The sequence below is a fragment of the Galeopterus variegatus genome, unplaced genomic scaffold (genome assembly GCF_000696425.1).
Source record: "Galeopterus variegatus unplaced genomic scaffold, G_variegatus-3.0.2 Scaffold211, whole genome shotgun sequence".
NCBI lineage: Eukaryota > Metazoa > Chordata > Mammalia > Dermoptera > Cynocephalidae > Galeopterus > Galeopterus variegatus.
The window spans coordinates 526,050-544,358 of NW_007726322.1; the positions used below are offsets into that span (position 1 = coordinate 526,050).

General features: G+C 34.5%; 1 protein-coding gene across 3 annotated transcripts in view; it reads left to right on the forward strand.

The window, feature by feature from the left end:
- The window catches only part of CCDC82 (coiled-coil domain containing 82), a 36,843-nt gene that overhangs the window by 9,680 nt on the left and 8,854 nt on the right, over nt 1-18,309 (forward strand). For 2 of the 3 annotated variants that reach the window (XM_008565889.1, XM_008565891.1), the window contains exons 5-7: nt 10,344-10,436; nt 13,017-13,141; nt 15,898-16,068. In XM_008565889.1, coding sequence (XP_008564111.1) covers nt 10,344-10,436; nt 13,017-13,141; nt 15,898-16,068 — 389 coding nt within the window. The remainder of the gene's footprint in view (nt 1-10,343; nt 10,437-13,016; nt 13,142-15,897; nt 16,069-18,309) is intronic. The other variant, XM_008565890.1, reaches the window with a different exon arrangement.

Sequence of the window (18,309 nt, forward strand, 5' to 3'; positions counted from 1 at the left end):
TAGAAATGCTATTGATTTTTGTGTGTTGATTTTGTATCCTTCAACTTTGCTGAAATCATTTATCAACTCCAAGAGTTTTTTTGTAGCAGCTTTAGGCTGTTTGGTATATATGATCATGTCATCTGCAAACAGGGACAGTTTGACTTCATCTTTTCCAATCTCGTTGCCCTCTATTTCCTTCTCTTCTCTGATTGCTCTGGCTACTACTTCCAACACTATGTTGAACAGGAGTGGTGAGAGTGGGAATCCTTGTCTAGTTCCTGTTCTTAAGGGGAAAGTTTTCAGCTTTTCCCCATTCAGGATGATATTGGCAGTGGGTTTATCATATATGGCTTCAATTATGTTGAGATGCGTTCCATCTAGACCTAACTTGTAGGGCGTCTTTATCATGAACGAGTGTTGAATTTTGTCAAATCTTTTTTCAGCATCTATAGAGATGATCGTGTGGTTCTTGTGTTTGGTTTTATCGATATGGTGTATCACATTTTCTGATTTGCATATGTTGAACCAACCTTGCATCCCTGGGATGAATCCCACTTGATCATGGTGTATAATTTTGCACATGTGTTGCTGTATTCTGGTACCTAGTATTTTACTGAGGATTTTTTGCATCTATATTCATCAAGGATATTGGCCTGTACTTTTCTTTTTTTGTTACATCTTTATCTGATTTTGATATCAGGGTGATGTTTGCTTCCTAGAATGAGTTTGGAAGAACTGCGTCTGTTTCTATCTTTTGGAATAGTTTGTAGAGAATTGGTGTCAATTCCTCTTTGAATGTTTGGTAGAATTCTGCTGTGAACCCATCCGGTCCTGGGCTTTTCTTAGTTGGGAGCCTTCTGATAACAGCTTCAATCTCTTTTATTGTTATTGGTCTGTTCTGATATTCTATATGTTCTTGGCTCAGTTTTGGTAGTTTGTGTGTGTCCAGAAATTTATCCATTTCCTCCAGATTTTCAAATTTGTTGGCATATATTTGTTTACAGTAGTCTCTAAGGATTGCTTGTATTTCTGAGGTATCAGTTGTAATATCACCTTTTTCATTTCTAATTTTTGTTATTTGGATCTTCTCTCTCTCACCATTTTCATTTCTAATTTATGTTATTTGGATCTTCTCTCTTCTTTTTTTAGTTAGCCATGCTAATGGTTTGTCAATTTTATTTATTTTTTTTAAAAACCAACATTTTGATTTGTTGATCTTTTGTATTGTTTTTTGGGTTTCAATTTAATTAAGTTTTGCTCTGATCTTAATGATTTCTTTCCATCTGCTAACTTTGAGTTTGGATTGTTCTTGTTTCTCTAGTTCTTTAAGGTGAAATGTTAGGTTGTTCACTTGCCATCTTTCCATTCTTCTGAAGTAGGTATTTAATGTGATAAATTTTCTCCTTAGTACTGCTTTTGCAGTATCCCAGAGGTTTTGGTATGATGTATCATTATTTTCATTAGTTTCAATAAATTTTTTGATTTCCTGTTTAATTTCTTCTTGCACCCATATGTCATTAAGTAGAATGCTGTTTAATTTCCATGTGTTTGTATAGTTTCCAGAATTTTGTTTGTTATTGATTTCTAATTTTAATCCTTTGTGGTCTGAAAAAATACATGGGATGATTCCAATTTTTTTGAATTTGTTGAGACTTGATTTGTGACCTAACGTGATCTATCCTGGAGAATGATCCATGTGCTGATGAGAAGAATGAATATTCTGAGGTTGTTGGATGGAATGTTCTGTAGATATCTGCCAAGTCCAGTTAGTCTACAGTGTTCTTTAGATCATGTGTGTCTCTGCTGATACTTTGCCTAGATTGATAGTGAGGTGTTCAGGTCCCCTGCTATTATGGTATTAGTGTCTATCTCCTTTTTTTGGTCTAATAGAGTTTGCTTTATAAATCTGGCTGCTCCAACATTGGGTGTGTATATATTTATGATTTTTTTTTCCTTTTTGTCTTTTTTACTGACCGGTAACGGGATCACAGCCCTCGGTGTCGCGCCCGCACCGGGGACCGGCAACGGAATCGCAACCCTCAGTGCTGCGTCCGCACCGCGCTCAGCCAGTGAGCGGGAACCGGTCTCCACATGGGATCCGAACCCTCGGCAGGAGCGCCGCCGCACTCCCAAGCAGCGCACACTCCAGTGCGCCACCGGGCCGGCCCTATATTTATGATTTTTATGTCTTCTTGATGGATGAGTCCTTTTATCATTATGTAGTGGCCCTCTTTATCTCTTTTTATGGTTTTTAGTGTAAAGTCTATTTTATCAGATATAAGTATAGCTACTCAGGCTTGTTTTTCATTACTGTTTGCATGGTATATCTTTTTCCATCCTTTCACTCTCAGTTTATATGTCTTTATAGGTGAGGTGAGTCTCTTGAAGGCAGCATATAGTTGGGTCCTCCTTTTTAATCTAGGCAGCCAGTCTGTGTCTTTTGATTGAGGAATTTAATCCTTTTACATTAAGAGTTGTTATTGAAAAGTGTTGATTTACTACTAGCATTTTATTGATTTTTGTTTGGATGTCTTAAGTGTCTTTTGTTCCTTTCTTTCTTATTTACTGTTTGTCTTCTGTATTTGTTGGATTCTTGGGTTGTAGAAAAACTTTTTTTTTCTCTTCATTGTTAGCATTTTTATTTTACTAATGGGTTTTGATTTTTCTTGAGTTTTTATGGCAGTGGTAGTTATTTTTCAGGTACCAAACCCAGTCCTCCCTTGAGAATTTCTTGTAAGGGTGGTTGTGTGGTAGTGAACTCCTGCAGTTTTTGTTTGTCTGAGAGATATACTATTTGCCCTTCATTTTAGAAGGATAGCCTTGCAGGGCAAAGTATTCTTGGCTGGCAATCTCTGTCTTTTATTATTTTGAATATATCATCCCATTCCTTTCTGGCTTTTAAGGTTTGTGATGAAAAGTCTGATGTTAGTCTGATTGGGGCTCCCTTATAGGTGATTTGATGCTTCTCTCTTGCAGCTCTTAAGATTCTCTCTTTGTCTTTGAGTTTTGCCAATTTGACTATAACGTGTCTTGGAGAAGACCTTTTTAGGTTGAATACATTTGGGGATCTTTGAGCTTCCTGAATCTGAAGATCTGTGTCTTTTCCTATACCTTGGAAGTTTTCTGCCAGTATTTTGTTGAATATGTTTTCAATGCAATCTCCTTTTTCCTCCCCTTCTGGAATACCCATGACTCAGATATTTGAGTGCTTACGGTTGTCTGATATCTCTCTTAGATTTTCTTCAATGTTTTTAATTTTTTTTCTTTTTTTCTTTTTTTTTTTTTGTCTCCCTGTGTTATTTCAAACAGCCCATCTTCAAGGTCAGAAGTTCTCTCATCTGCTTCTGCAAGCCTGCTGGTTAAACTCTCTGTTGTGTTTTTTATTTTGTTGAATGAATTCTTCAGCATGGCAAGCTCTGCTACATTCTTTTTCAGGGCATTGATTTCCTTGTACATTTCTTCTATCGGGTCCTGTATACTTTTCCTTGTTTCATCATGTTTTCTAGCTGAGTTTTCTTGTATCTCATTTAGTTCCCTTAGAATTATCACGTGAAATTCCTTGTCAGACATTTCATTTGTATATTTGTTCTATAGGATCTAGAGCTTGAGAGTTATTACCCTTTGGTGGTGTACTTTCTTGATTTTTTATATTTCTGGTATCTTTGGTGTTTAGTTATTGTCGCAAGGGATTTCACGTTCCATTGGTTCAACACTATTGTCTGGCTAGGATCCTGCCAGGACTGCCAATTTGGCACGGCTGCCTCAGTGCCTGTGGGTGGAAGGTTCAGGCCTCTCTGGTCGGCACCCACTCATTCGGATTGGGAGTGGGGGTCCAATGGCAGCGACACCCACCTGCTTGGTCACGCTGGTGCCTCAGGGCGCATGGTTGCTGTGGGTCTCGGGCCTCTCCTCAAATATTATTTTATAAAATTCCATATTTACTAAAATTAACTGCAATATGGTTTGTTTTAGATCTTACAATTTATAGTAAAATACTAGATTGAGGTAGGAATCAAATTTCAAGAAATTTAGCATTTATGGAGGTACTGGTAACAGGCATCTATATGCTGCATGTTAATATTTTCCTTATATCAAAAGGCGCTGGTTCACCTGCCATGTGGACATTTGAATCAAAGGGATACTCAGGATGTATCCCATCATTCTGGGTTATATATCTAGAATGTGGTAGAACTTTTGCTGAGAGATAACCTACTCGTACCCACTCCTGCTAATTAATGGAGATAAAAGTCCAGCACGTAGGAACTACTTCAAGTTCCTTCTCTATCCTAAACCTCTGTGCTTATTTTTTTTAAAGGGAAATTATGGATTTACAGAAATACTGAGTGGAAAGTACAGAGAGTTCCCATATACTCCCTCACATATACAGTTTCCCCTGTTATTAACCCCTTGCATTAGTTTGGTCCTGTGTTATAATTGATGAACCAATATGGATACACTGTTATTTACTTTAGCTCATATTTCACATTAGGGCTTATTGTTTGTGTTGTACCTTCTATGGGTTTTGACAAGGGTATAATGAATGACATGTATCCACCATTATAGTATCATACAGAGTAGTTTCACTGTCCAAAAGTCCCCTGTGCTCTGTTCATCTCTCCTTTCATCCCTCCCCTGAACCCCTGGCAACCACTATCTTTTTACTATGTCCATAGTTTTGCCTTTGCCTTTGACATTTGCCAGAATGTCATATAGTTGGAATCACTCAGCATGTTAACTTTTCAGATTGGCTTCTTTCGCTTAACAATATGCATTTAAGTTTCCTCCATGTCTGAACATAGCTTGATAACTCATTTATTTTTCTGACTGAATAATATTCCATCGCATGGATGTAACAAAGTTTGTTTATCCATTTACCTATTGAAAGACATCTTGGTTCCCTCCACGTTTTGGCAATTATGAATAAAATTGCTATCAACATCCATGTGCAGGTTTTTCTATGAACATAAGTTTTCAGCTAATCTGCATAAATACCAAGGAACTCTAAGCTTACTTTTAATACTGAGCATTTCTACTTCAGGGGAAGATGTATCTCATTTTTTATGCAATATATTCTTAATTACAACTTCTCCTTAATTACGACTTCTCCTTCTTGCTCTATTATCTACTTGCTTCTCTTTATATTTGATGGTTTTGTCTTTACAGACTGCCTTTCCTCAACTCGTAGCCACGTTTATTATGCCTTTCCTCCCTTGAGTTAGCAAGTTCCATTGGCCACTATTCTGAATCTTATCTTTTTGTTCCTGTTTCCCAGTATCGCTACGAAGCACTATATGCAGTCTCTTGCTTCCATCAATCAATTGAAGTTGCTTTTGCTAGTCATTGATAACCTCCTATATGCTAAATTCTCTGCAGTTCTTTTATTAACTGGGTATTGCTATGTCCGTTGCTACTATCGACCACTCACTTTCAGAACTCTCTTCTTTTTTACCTTCTGTGGTATGACTCTCTTCTGCCCTTCCCTTTCTAGTATGGCTTTCCTCTTTTTTCATTTATTATATAAATTTTTATGTTTCCAGGGTTTCTGTTCTCAATGACCTTTATTTTGCCTGTGCTTTGGGCAGTCTTTTTCCCATTATTTCAGCCCAATTTATAGGCAAAAATCCCCAAATTTTCATCTCTAGCCAAGATTTCTCCTGAGCATAAGGGCCCAATTTTTGGCTAGTGATACAACTGTTGTGTTGGTGGCTACATCATTTTATACATTGGCCATAGAACTGCACACCAAAAGGAGTGGATTTTATGATATATAAAAAAGTAAAGCTCAATAAATTATGTCAAATGGGTGCCCCCACTTCCAAAAAAAGGGCAAAAATCTGGTTGACCAACTTCCCTTTTCTTTGTATTCCTAGTACCTATTAGAGTTTGTGACATTATAGGAACTTATTGTTAGTTGAATGGATAATTAAGATAAGCATATCGGCTGAAGACTGAGTTTTGTAGTTCAAGAATCAGAGAAATGTTGAACATGACTGGATTTTTAAAAACATCAGAGAGAGCAATTACATATTTTAGAGAGAGAATTTATGATTTAGTTAATGTTTTTAATATGTACAAATATTATACCATATGGCAATATAATAAATAAAATTTAATGTAGGCAATTTTCAATTTGCCGAGTTATTATGTTCTAAAAGTTGCTATAAGTTAATTTTTATATTTGAAAATCAAAATGTATTTTCTCATTAAAGCAATGACCTATATGGTAAATAATGAACACCACTTTATGGGCAGGGTTAAGTTGTGATTAGGATAGTATTCCCAGATTTCTTCTTTTGCCATCCTCTATAAGAACACTGGCAACCACTTATATCTAACATATTATCAGAATTTGGGAGAAACATCCCCTAGCTCTAAACTCAGTGTTCAGTTGGGAATCACAGTCAGTGGTATATGCAATTTTGCCTTTTTGAACTGAGCAGTTTGAACTGTAGGAAGACATTTTGTCATTTCTTTACTATCTGCCACTCAGTTCTGAGAGGTGCATCTACACCACCTCAAAACAGGGTGGTTTCCCCCTTGCTACATGGTTGAAGCAATTGAAAACAGTCTTTTTCCCTTCTCATCAATCCCTATTAGTATCTCTTTAAATTTATTCTGAGTCTGCAACTCCTAGAAAAGATAGGGTAGAAAATAGAGGGACAGACTAGCAGTGGTCCACTGCATACCAGATCTATATAGTGCACATGCTGTAATATATGGAAATAGTGAAATGAAAAAACCTCCATATTTCTGGATACTAAAGATTATATTATTTTTCTAGTACTCTCATATGTTTAGAGTGAGAGAACCAAGTAGTAGAGTACATTTCAGTCTACTAGTACCTTGCTGTACTACTGTAAATTAGACTAAGAGAACAGCGACTTAGTCTCCACCTACCAATTAAAGAGAATCATTCTATCAACACAATAAAGAGGGGGCCCAAGAACAACTTAAAAACCATTTATGTTAAATATTAAATCTTAGGATTTTACCCCTTGTTCTAGGATAAGTAAAAAGTACCAGTGAAATCATATTGCAGCATAAAGTAAAGGTAGATTCAGAGCAAGAAAATGCCTGTGAAAAATGATTCATTAAAGGAAACAAAATTGTATAAAGCATTTACGTCACAAACTATGAAAAAGAAATATGAAGTCATAAGGAGAGAACAATTTGAGATGAAGGGGCTAGTTAAAAAAGAATTGCCAGAATATTAAAAATGTGAAGTCAGAAATACAATTTATATTGAAAGCAGTAGAGAACAGAATTAACAGTATAGAAAATCTCATCAGTGATACATAGGATTAAACCTGAAAAGTTCAAGTGTAAGGAAGAAAAATAAAACAGTTCTGAGGGAGAAGATAATATATAAAGGACTAGAAATGAAAACCCTATTTCATAAATTCCTGGGAGGGGGAGTGAGGGTACAGAACAAATGGAAATCTAAAGGAAGAAATTTTATAACTTTAGTGAGATATGTAAAAGATGATTTTGATGTATTAAAAGTCATATATTTTGGATGGAAAAATTAAGATGTGAATTCAAAGGTATAGTAGAAAATATTCTTGAGTTAATTTCATAATATATAACACACTCATTTATGCATATTAGAGGCTCACATTCCTCATAAATTAATGAAAATACTCATAGTTTTGTAAATGGACATATGAAAGAACTATTTCTCTAATTATAAGAATAAAGGAAAAAACCTCTAACAATTCTTTTTAGAGTTATAGAAATGATTTAATATTAGGAGCCATATTAATATGTTACATTAACATATTAAAAAGAAAAATACAATTTTTTGAGATTCTAAAATGACATTTTATAACATTCAATGCCTTGCTTTAAAAAATTAGCAGGAGGAGCATTTGTCCTTTGCATGTCAATACTTTAAACCAAGAGTCAACATCATACTTACAATGAAGCACTAGCATTCACTTTAAAATGAGGAGCAAGACAAAAATATCTTCTACTGTATTGTAGATGTTTTGAACAATGCAATAAAATATGAAAGCAAAACAAGCAATATATAGAAAAAGAAAAGACATTATTTGAACATAATATGATACATATTTATATATGTACACATAAGCAATAAGTTTCTGACTCATTTCACCAAGGATACAGAAGTTAAGAGAAGGGATATGAATATTTTCAGAGCAGGAATAGGTGTATCATAGTTTTTCTCATGTTCTTTTTTTCCCTTTAAGGTTGGGGGGAGCAGGATAAAAAAAGTCAATTTGTGTTGACTTTAGTTAGAGTAGAAAAAGAAGTAAATTTCTTGTTCTGCCTTTGACTCTTATACTGAGCTTATAGATCCATTACAGAAAAAAATTACATCAACAATCTATGTGCTTCTTTCTACCTAAGGGAAAATTTATAAACATTCTCTTGTTTCTTGAAATAAACTTAGCACTAGCAAGACTATATCTTCTTCGAGGTTGGGGAAGAAAGCAGAGACAGTACCCAGAGATCCCTAACAGTATCCATCTTCAGCTCTATAGTGTCCCAGTGAGCTCATCTCCCACAAATATCCAAGAGAATCTGACTACTTTGAAATTAGTAAAAAAAAAAAACTCAGAAAAACAACCACATACTCAATAAATATTTAAAACTCAATGGTTTTTTTGGTGTACTAGCAATAATCTCTTAGAAGATATAACCAGGGAAGACTCCATTTACACGGGCAACCAAAATAAAGGTTCTCGGCCTAATCTCAAAAAAGAAAAGCATGCCTTTATAGGTACAAAAGTAAACTTTACTGAGGAATAGAAAAACTTCACTGTGTTTGATAGAGAACATAAATGGCAAGACAAGCATGTTTCTGAAGTGTAATGTACAAGTACATAGTACAAGAAGTTATTTCCTCACAAATTAATTTTTTGGTTTGTCTTTGTAAAACAATCCTGACGTTCACTTGGAAGAACAAGTATATGAAAATAAATAAATTTTGAAAACAAAGACTAAATTAGAAGAATTTTTCCTACCAGATATAAAAAGTTATCACAAAATTACAATAAGTAAAACAGTGCATTACTGGCATGAGAATGACAGAGAAGTAGGAAGGATAGATGGTGCTGAAGCAAAATCCTAGCATATATGTGAAATTAATATGTGATAAAGGATGCATAGAAGTCGACAGAATGATTAGACATCAAATGATTGGGTATGGGAAAATTGATTATCTTAGAAAAATTAAGTTATGCATAAACACAAATATTGTTTATTTTCTCCTTTATTCTTTTCCAATTTTTTAAGTGATCATGGAGGAAAGTTTTAAGCAGCATTGCTAGGGTATTTCACAGAAGCCCATCCAATATAGGGATTAAAGCATTGAAAAAACGTCTGGAGGAGGTCTGAGCTCTAAGCCTAGTTCTGCCTCTATCTAGTTCTGTGACCTTAGGTAAGTTATTTCATCACTGAGAATGTCATTTCCTTAATTTAAAGATGAGAGATTTGAATTTCATTTTCTCCAGTTTTTCATTCAAATCTAAATTCTATGTTCTGAAGTATAATAATATAAAATCTAATTACCAAGCATAACAATGTCTATCTAGGGGATAGGAACATGAAATCTGGACCATATTCTTAATATTCTTAAGCATATTCTTAATATATCTTCACGGGTGCAAATGTTCTATAGTGACCATATGGATCAAGGAAAGGGTTGTGTTTGATAGAGAACATTTCTACAGCCATAGTAAACCCTGACCCAAAAGTAATGGGAATAGTATGGGTCTCTTTTCTTATCACTTCCTGGCCTGTCGCAATAGATGATTTCATGTATGAGCTTGGGTTAGTAGCAAAGCAGGTTTATATATGTGGTATGGGAAAGGGAAAACATAACTTTTGTAAATTGATGTGGAAAATCCTAAATCTGGGGCAGCAGGAAGGGAAATGGAGTTTTTATAGCCATTGGGATTCTGGCTAGGGTAGCAATTTTCTGTACAATTTTATATGTAACATGTTTTACAGAATAAGACATAATAAGCAATTTATGGAGGTTTTCTCTCTTGCTTTCTCGCTTTATCAAGGTGATAATTAAACTTGGGCTCACTGGAGCTGATTTTGATTTTTTTCACAACATACCTCTTAATATTCCCTGAACCATTTTTCCTTAATAAGTTTGGGAAGTGAAGATATGAAATAACTAGAAACTTTGGATTAAAAGCCAGTTAATTTGGAAAATGGAGATTTGCACAATGATTAGACAAGTCACTGAGGTAGCTATAAAATTACAATGATCAAGTTACTTCTGATATTTATAGTATTAATTTCTTAGCATTGAAGAAAGGAACCTATTGTATTAAAGGAATTGTTTTGTCTACTAGATCCTAATATTTATTTAAAATTAATTTCAGATTCTTTTAGTGACCACTGTACTCACTTTGAAAGAGTTGTGAAGGCTCTTCTGATCAATGCTTTAGATGAATCTTTTCTGAGAACATTGTATGGTAAGTTAATAGTATGAATAGAATAATTTGTTTTTTTAATTTTTTCAATTTTTAAACATTTTCGGTTTTAAAACTGAGGTAAGGGGCTTAGCTCAGTTGGTTCATGTGCAGTGTTGTCAACACCGAGGTCAAGAGTTTGGATCCCTGTACCAGACGGCTGCCAAAAAAAAAAAAATGTTAAATTTTAAAATAAATTAAAAAATAAATAAAAACTGAGGTTACCAGAGGTGGGAAAGGGGGAGTGGAAAGGGGTGAGGGGGAACTTGGTAAAGGGCCACAAAAAATGATTGCATTGTATGACGTTGATTATACCAATTATCCTGATTTGAGCATCACATATTGCACACATGTAATGATATTCAACTCTGTACCCCACAGGTATGTATAAACAACTATATTACAATAATAAAAAATACATATATATATATATATATACACCTTCCAGGAAGTCTTTGGTTTACGTGGTCACATAATAATGCTTAGGTTTTTAGGAATGTACAATATTAGTGGTTGTCATTAAAAAATGTTTCTAATATTAACTCAAATACTGTATGAATAATATTTATCAAATATTTCCCATGTTAGATGAACCCAGATACAATTGAATAGTACAGATCAAGTTACTGGATGTATTAATACACATTCATTTTTACTTCAATTTTAAATGCTATAAACCTGATTTGAACTGTACTTCAGGTTGATGTAATTATGTATTGCTTCATAGTAATTTTCTATTTTATGTAATTAATTTGCATTGAAAACAAACCTAATAAAAAGAAATATATGTTTGAAAGAACAACAACAACAAAAAACTATATATATTAAACAAAACCAAGGAGAACCATTTCTTAAAGCCTTCTAATTATTCCCTCTGGGATCAAGCAAAAATCCACTTGTATAAAAAGCTTGTTACTGTTTATTATTTGAGATGTGTGGAAGGTAAGTATTTGACAGATCATTGCTCTTAAACAGTTCACAGTGAATTTGAGGATATAAGACATACTCATAAAACAGCAGAGTGCTTCAACCCATGTGCTGGCTCAGCTTCTCTGAGCTCTTTGAATTTCACGACAAGTTACATGCCATTTTATGCTTTTTTGTCTTTGTCTATGCTGTTCCTTCTTAGAATATAATCTCTTTTTAATCCCAGATTTTCTAAGTGAGTGTAAAACATTTCCTCTGTGACAAGTAATACTTGTTACTCTCTCATTGTCCTTAGTATGGTGGTACTCATGTGTATGCATTTTTCATATCGTATTGAAAATGTATTTTTGCTTTCCTCCCTTACCAAAGTGTGGGAAGAACTGTATATATACTTGAGTACATGTATCCCTTGCACCTAGCACAGAATCTAGCATTTAATGGACTGTATGTAAATATGTGCCAAAATAAGATTTCATTCACAATTATTGAACAAATATTTACTAAATGTCTTCTAAGTGCCAGGCCTATTTTGGGGGCTGGGATAGGACAATGACTAAGACATAGTAGATTCCTGCCTTTATGTTGCTTAAAGTCTGATGGGAGAGACAGACAATAAATTATTAAACAAATATATAACATAATATAATATGATTTCAACTTTTGATTAGTTCTTCAAAAAAAGAATAAAGTAGGGGTACGGAGATAGAGAATGATAAGGGAAAGTAAAGTCTATGTTATACGTTAGATTGGTCAAAGAAAGTCTCTCAAGAGGTAACTTTTAAACAGAAACTTGAATGAAGCGAGGGAGGAAGTAATACATGGATTTAACAGAGGACACGGCAAGTGCTGAGACCCTTAGGAAAGAATAAGTTTGGTGTGTTCAGGAAACAACTAGAAGGTATGTGTGGCTGGAGTGGAATGAGATGGTGGGGAGGGAGAAGAGATAAGTTCAGAGGGGTAGACAGGGTCCGGAACAACTTTGTAAGCCATGGTAAGGCTTGAATTCATAGTGATTTAAAGAAGCACAATAAATTTATTAGCTAGATTCATTAAGAAAATTTCAAACAGGATGGGAAAACAAATCTTAACTTCATAGATTAGGATAGATTAGCATAAACAGAGAATGTAATACAAGCCAAATCAGGAAGGCAGAAATGAGTGAGGAAAAGGGACTCGAGGAAAAGGTTTGACCGGAAAAGAGAGTGATTGGTTGGCATGAGGGGTAGGATGGGGTAGGAGGGGTAGGAGGGGTAGGATGGAGCAAATCGTAGAGGGCCTGGAAAGCCTACTCAGAACTTTGAGCTGTCTCTGGAATTCAGTGGTTAATCCATGGCAGTTTTGTATAAGAATATAAAAAAGATAATTTGGCAAGCTTTTCCATCTGACTCTTTGTGTTATCAGAAAATAATCTTAAAGTTTGGCACTTTACAAGGAGAACTATAGAGTCTTTGTCTCTGTTTTCTTTCCCTAATGCTCTAATGCAGTTTTTTTTAACTTCATTAACTTTTTTTTTCTAATTTAAAATGCTCCAACCAAGTATGGAATATCTTCCCATAGTTTTCTTTCTAAAAGTATGGGAAGAGATTCTTAAATGTTCAATTGTTTAAATATTTCATATGGACAGTGTAATTTTTTCATTGTTGGTCCCCTGAACAGATGGCACCAGGCAGAAATCATATGCACAAGACATGTTGACATCTCTTCATTATTTGGATAACCGCTTTGTTCAGCCTCGTCTAGAGAATTTAACTTCTAGAAGTCGTTGGAAAGAGCAATACAAGGTAAACTGTTTTTTGTTTGTTTGTTTGTTTGTTTTTAACCTCTGGTGGGCAATGAGAGTAGTGGACCTCTCAGGATTTCGATATCCAGTCAGACTGAATAATCTTCTACGGTTTTGACATTTTTCCTTGTTAAATAGTCAGCTTACTATTTCTCATCTCTTCTGAAGGCTATTACTGTTTCAATCATCCACACTAACTATATCTATTCAATAATTGAGTGGTTCTAATGATGAATAACTTTAGAATACCTCTAGGGCTTAGTCTATCTTTTAAAATAAGGAAATTGTCTCACAGGATGTTAATTGTTGTTTCAGAAAAGAGTTTCATAGCCAAAGAAGTTTGAGAAACAGTGGGTTTAACTTAAACTGGTTTCTTTACTGGCGGACTCTTCAGGAGCATTAATATATGAATTTATACTGTAGATCTTCAAGAAGAGGCTATATAATGCAATGCTTTTCAAGTTTATGTTTTACTGTGAGGGTCCTTTTCATGAAATGCCTGTTATTACCTCCTAGGATGCTTGATTTCCATAAGACATTGTTTGGGAAAGACTGACCTAGACAGTGTTTGATATCCTTCTCTACCTTAGTATTTTGGAATTCTACCAATTTGAGGAAGCATCTTTTTAATTTATAAGATTTACTGGATTACATATTATCCTCTAGGTTTCTAATTTATCATCTCTAATACAGGATATACTATATGATTTTTTAAGGGTTCCCCCCCTACTTCTAACATTCTATGTTCTAATGAGTAACAAGAGGAAAAATGGAAAGATAATTGAAGTTTTTCTTAAAATCCTTCTAGCACTTAAATCATTAACTACCTTAGTTATGTCAGGAGATTTGGTTTTATCCAAGGCCTCTTCAGCCTTTAGTTACCTGATGATAAATTATCTGTGTATGGTTAGGTTTAAGAGACAGTTGTGGGGTTACAGAAAGAGTTAGAATTCTTCAAGTTGGAGGATGGCTTGAGTATAGGGCCAGCATATGTCTTTTTTTTCTTTGGATAAGTTTTTAACCTCTCTGAACCCCCATTTCTTCCACAGATATAGAAAATAATGCCTACTTTGAAGGGAAATATTTACTTACTTTGAAGATAAAATGTATAGCGCAGCTCTTAGAACACAGCATTAATATTGTTTTCTTTAATAGGAAGAAAAATAGCATCTGTTTATAGCTCATTTAACTTTTGCCAAGTAATTTATATTACAAAGTAAAGTATATTATTTAATCTTCAAAGTAACCCCACAAGGAAGGCACTGTTATTTCCTCCATTTTTAGAGTTGAGGAAACTGTAACTCAGAAGAATTGAGTAACGTAAGTTTCCACAGGTAGTAATTTGACAGGCCAGTATTTAAACCTAAGGTACTTTGGGTTCCAAAACCCATACTTCTATGGCATATTATGCCTTACCATACTATGGTAGGTTATACTGAATTTGGATAACCCAATGTTGAAATAATAAATGTAAGATACAAAAAACATTAGCTGAAAAATTTAGAGACATAGATGATTCCATAAGATCTTAGTCAGAATATGCTTATAACAAAATAACATGAGATAACAAAATAACATGACAAACAAACAAAATCTCAGTAGCTTAACCAAACAACTTTATTTTTTCACTTACATGTCCAGTGTGAGACATCAGGGGTGCTCTGCTCATTGTAGTCACTCGGGGAACCAAGCTGGTAGAGCTTTCATCTCAGAGGTTTCATCTCACTGTGTGCTTCCATGAGTACCACAGAAGTAGGCAGGGAAGGTGGTTAGTCATCTGTTCAGTCTGAATTTCAGCCTGTAAGTGAGACATGTCATGAAGTGTCATAAAGTATGAGAAATATGAAAGATAGACAAAAAAAACAATGTTGTTTTGAATCATACAATGTAAAAAAGATTGGATACTTCCTTACCATCAGGCTGATAGAGGATGGGAATGTGGATTAGTAACCATGCTAATATGCTCATTATGTGCAGTTCAGATATTATGGTAAGACCTAAACTAACCTAAACCTACATTACTAATTAGAACGGTGGTGTTTAGCACAGACCTGGAGCATAAACAAAAATACTCAGGCACAAGTAACTTCACAGCTTAATAAAGCTTATTTATGAATGCCAAGGGTTTTCTCAGTTTGTTTACTCATTAATAATTCAGTTATTAGACTGTTTATATCAATACTGGATATATAGCAATCCTAGTTCCAACTTGTTTATTTTCACAGGACTATATAGCAGATAACCATAGGAGGATTAATTTATTCCTCAAATATTCTGTGGAATATGTGATACAATTCATACAATGGAGAGTGTATGTGATTTTTTTCTCAACTTTTAACTAGCCTAAATGAATTCATCTTTTTTTTATGTTATCCTGAATTTTGCTCCTTATTCTCTTTCCTGTTTTTAATTAATACTTTATCAACACTAGCTACAGATAAGAAGGTGGAAAACAAGTAAATTAAAATCTATCAAGAATGCTACTTAGGAGTAACTCATCAGAGATATGAACCTACTATTTTTCCTAGTCTGGTTTCTTTTCATTTAATAGCCAAGATTATAAATTTATTTCTTTAATTTAAAAATATCTTGTCAAACACCTACTGTATGCTTAGTATTAGAATAAGAAATACCAATGTGTGCTGCTCTTATATTTCTTCCTATTGTGATTCCTAGATCAATTTTAATTTGGTTAGACTCTTATTTTATTTTTATTTTTTATCTCTTAAACGTCATTACATTTTTTAATTGTTTCAGGAGCGGGTAGAAAATTATTCTAATTTAAGTATCCATTCAAAGGATGCTAAAAACTGTTCCTGCCAGGCTTGTGGATTGCATCGCTGCTGTAGATATTCAGTTCATTTATCAGGAAAGTTGTATAACACCAGGACTATGGAAACAGATGATTTCATGTCACATGATAAACAGGTATTTTTTTCTTCTAATTTTAGTTTTCATCATTTAGAAATTTTCAGTTCATAAACTTGCACAAATAACCCTAAGTGATTTTCACAAAAGGAGAAAACACAAGAAGAGGGGAAAAGAGTACGATGTGAAAAATATGTCTTACGTAGCATATTCATTCCTTATTCAGTGAGTAAAATCAGTACATATTCTCTAAGCATACATCACCCAAATTGGGGAGAGGAGGAGGGTACAGGATGAGGATAATGAGGGAGATCACTAGGGTAGGAAAATCAGGAGTTCCCTTTTGAATCCAAAGCAGAATTTGAACCAAGTGGAAACATTTTTTTTTTTTTTTTTTTTTTGGGCCTTGGTATTATCAGCACCATGCTCTAACCAACTGAGCTAACTGGCCAGCCAAGTGGAAACTTTTATGGCAGATAATCCACCAGATTGGTAATCCACCAGATTGGTAATCCACAAGTAAATGTCTATCCATCCTAATATTAGAGAATTTATAGAATGCCGTGTTTCAATTTAGACTATATCAGAAGTGTGTTAGAGTCTAGGGCAATCACCAAATGCCTAAGGTGCTATTAATTTTGAATGAATAGAAAAAACTGAAGAATAAGTACTTGATAGACAAGAGCAAAGCAGTACAATGTGAAGTGGTAAAAGTACAGATGCTGCTATTTCTTTTTTTATCTTACTTTATGACTGCTGTACTTATAAAGACAAAAATGTTAATACTGAGAGCTTCCTCTGGTGAGTCTGCATATCCATGGAGGGTGTGTGTGTTTGGAGAGGTAGAGACACAAAGTCGTCTCTAAATCTTTCCAGTCAATTATTAAAATGGAAACATACTATTTATCTGAATCCTTCTACTAAATTGCATAATATGATTCCTCAGTATTGTTGGGCAATAATTGATCAGATCCTCTGAGCAATCTGGGTTTCAGAAATCATTTAGAAAGTTTGTTTGGGGATAATGAATTCAGAATTGGTCTTTAATGTTTTGTTCACCAAGTTACTATAAAAATATATTTCTTTTCTCAACATAGTCATACGCAAATTTCCCCATTGTTGAAAAAGTGGTCTATGGCTTTTTATGAGATAAGACACCTAGGATGTCTTAAAGTAATTTAGGACTAGCAAAAGTAATTTAGTACTTTAAGGGCCATGTTCTGTTGTGTAAATCAAATATATTGCTGTACATTCACGGTCTTTGCTGTGTACAACTAATCCTAGATGGGCAAGTGGAGTTAGAAAACCATTTCCAGAGCTCTGACATTCCTCTGAAGGAATAAAAATTCTATATGAAATAGTTGATTTAAATATCTAAAATATAAAAGAGGCCTTATGAAATAAAAGCAAAGAACATTAATAAACCCGTCATACAATGGAAAAATACAAAAGTTATCAAATACATGGAAAGATGCTTATGCTCCATTTAAAGGCATGCAATTAAAACTACCCTAAGATGCCAGCTGATAGCTCTTAAAGTGGCAAAGTATTTTTAAATCAAATGATAAAAGGCATTGCTATCAAGTTTGCTTTGAAACTACTGGGTTCATGGAAAGTAAGATTCCTAGAGTAAGAAAGGGTGTGGTGTATCTTTTTTAAATACTGGATAGTTATATGTAGCCAGAGTCACAAAGCTACACATATTCAGTGCCTGTATGTTTATCCTGTGCAAAGCAACTCAATAAAAGCAAATAAAATCATGAAGTTCATTGAAGCATTATTTATGATACCAAAAAACTGGAAATAATCCGAGTAAAATATTGGGCAGTGATTTAATAGCCTGTGGTATACCAGCATTATGTGATAGAATATAATACAACCATTAAAATAATATCTATGAAGGTTATGAAATAATGCTACGTGAAAGTGAAATAATAAGTAATGTATATGCTATCTTTGCATGTATGTAAAAATGTGTGTATGTGTATATAGATATATGCAAACACTAACCTAGTTATTGTGAATATTGAGAGTGAAATTGAAATTCTTTAAGGGGCCAGCCCGGTGGCGCACTGGATAGTGCGCCGCTTGGGAAGCGCGGCGGCGCTCCCGCCGAGGGTTCGGATCCCACATACAGACCGGTTCCCGCTCACTGGCTGAGCGAGGCGCGGGAGCAACACCGAGGGTTGCGATCCCGTTGCCGGTCCCCGGTCCGGTACGGGGGCAACACTGAGGGTTGCGATCTGTTGCCGGACACGGAAAAAGACAAAAAGACAAAAAAAAAAAAAAAAAAAAAAAAAA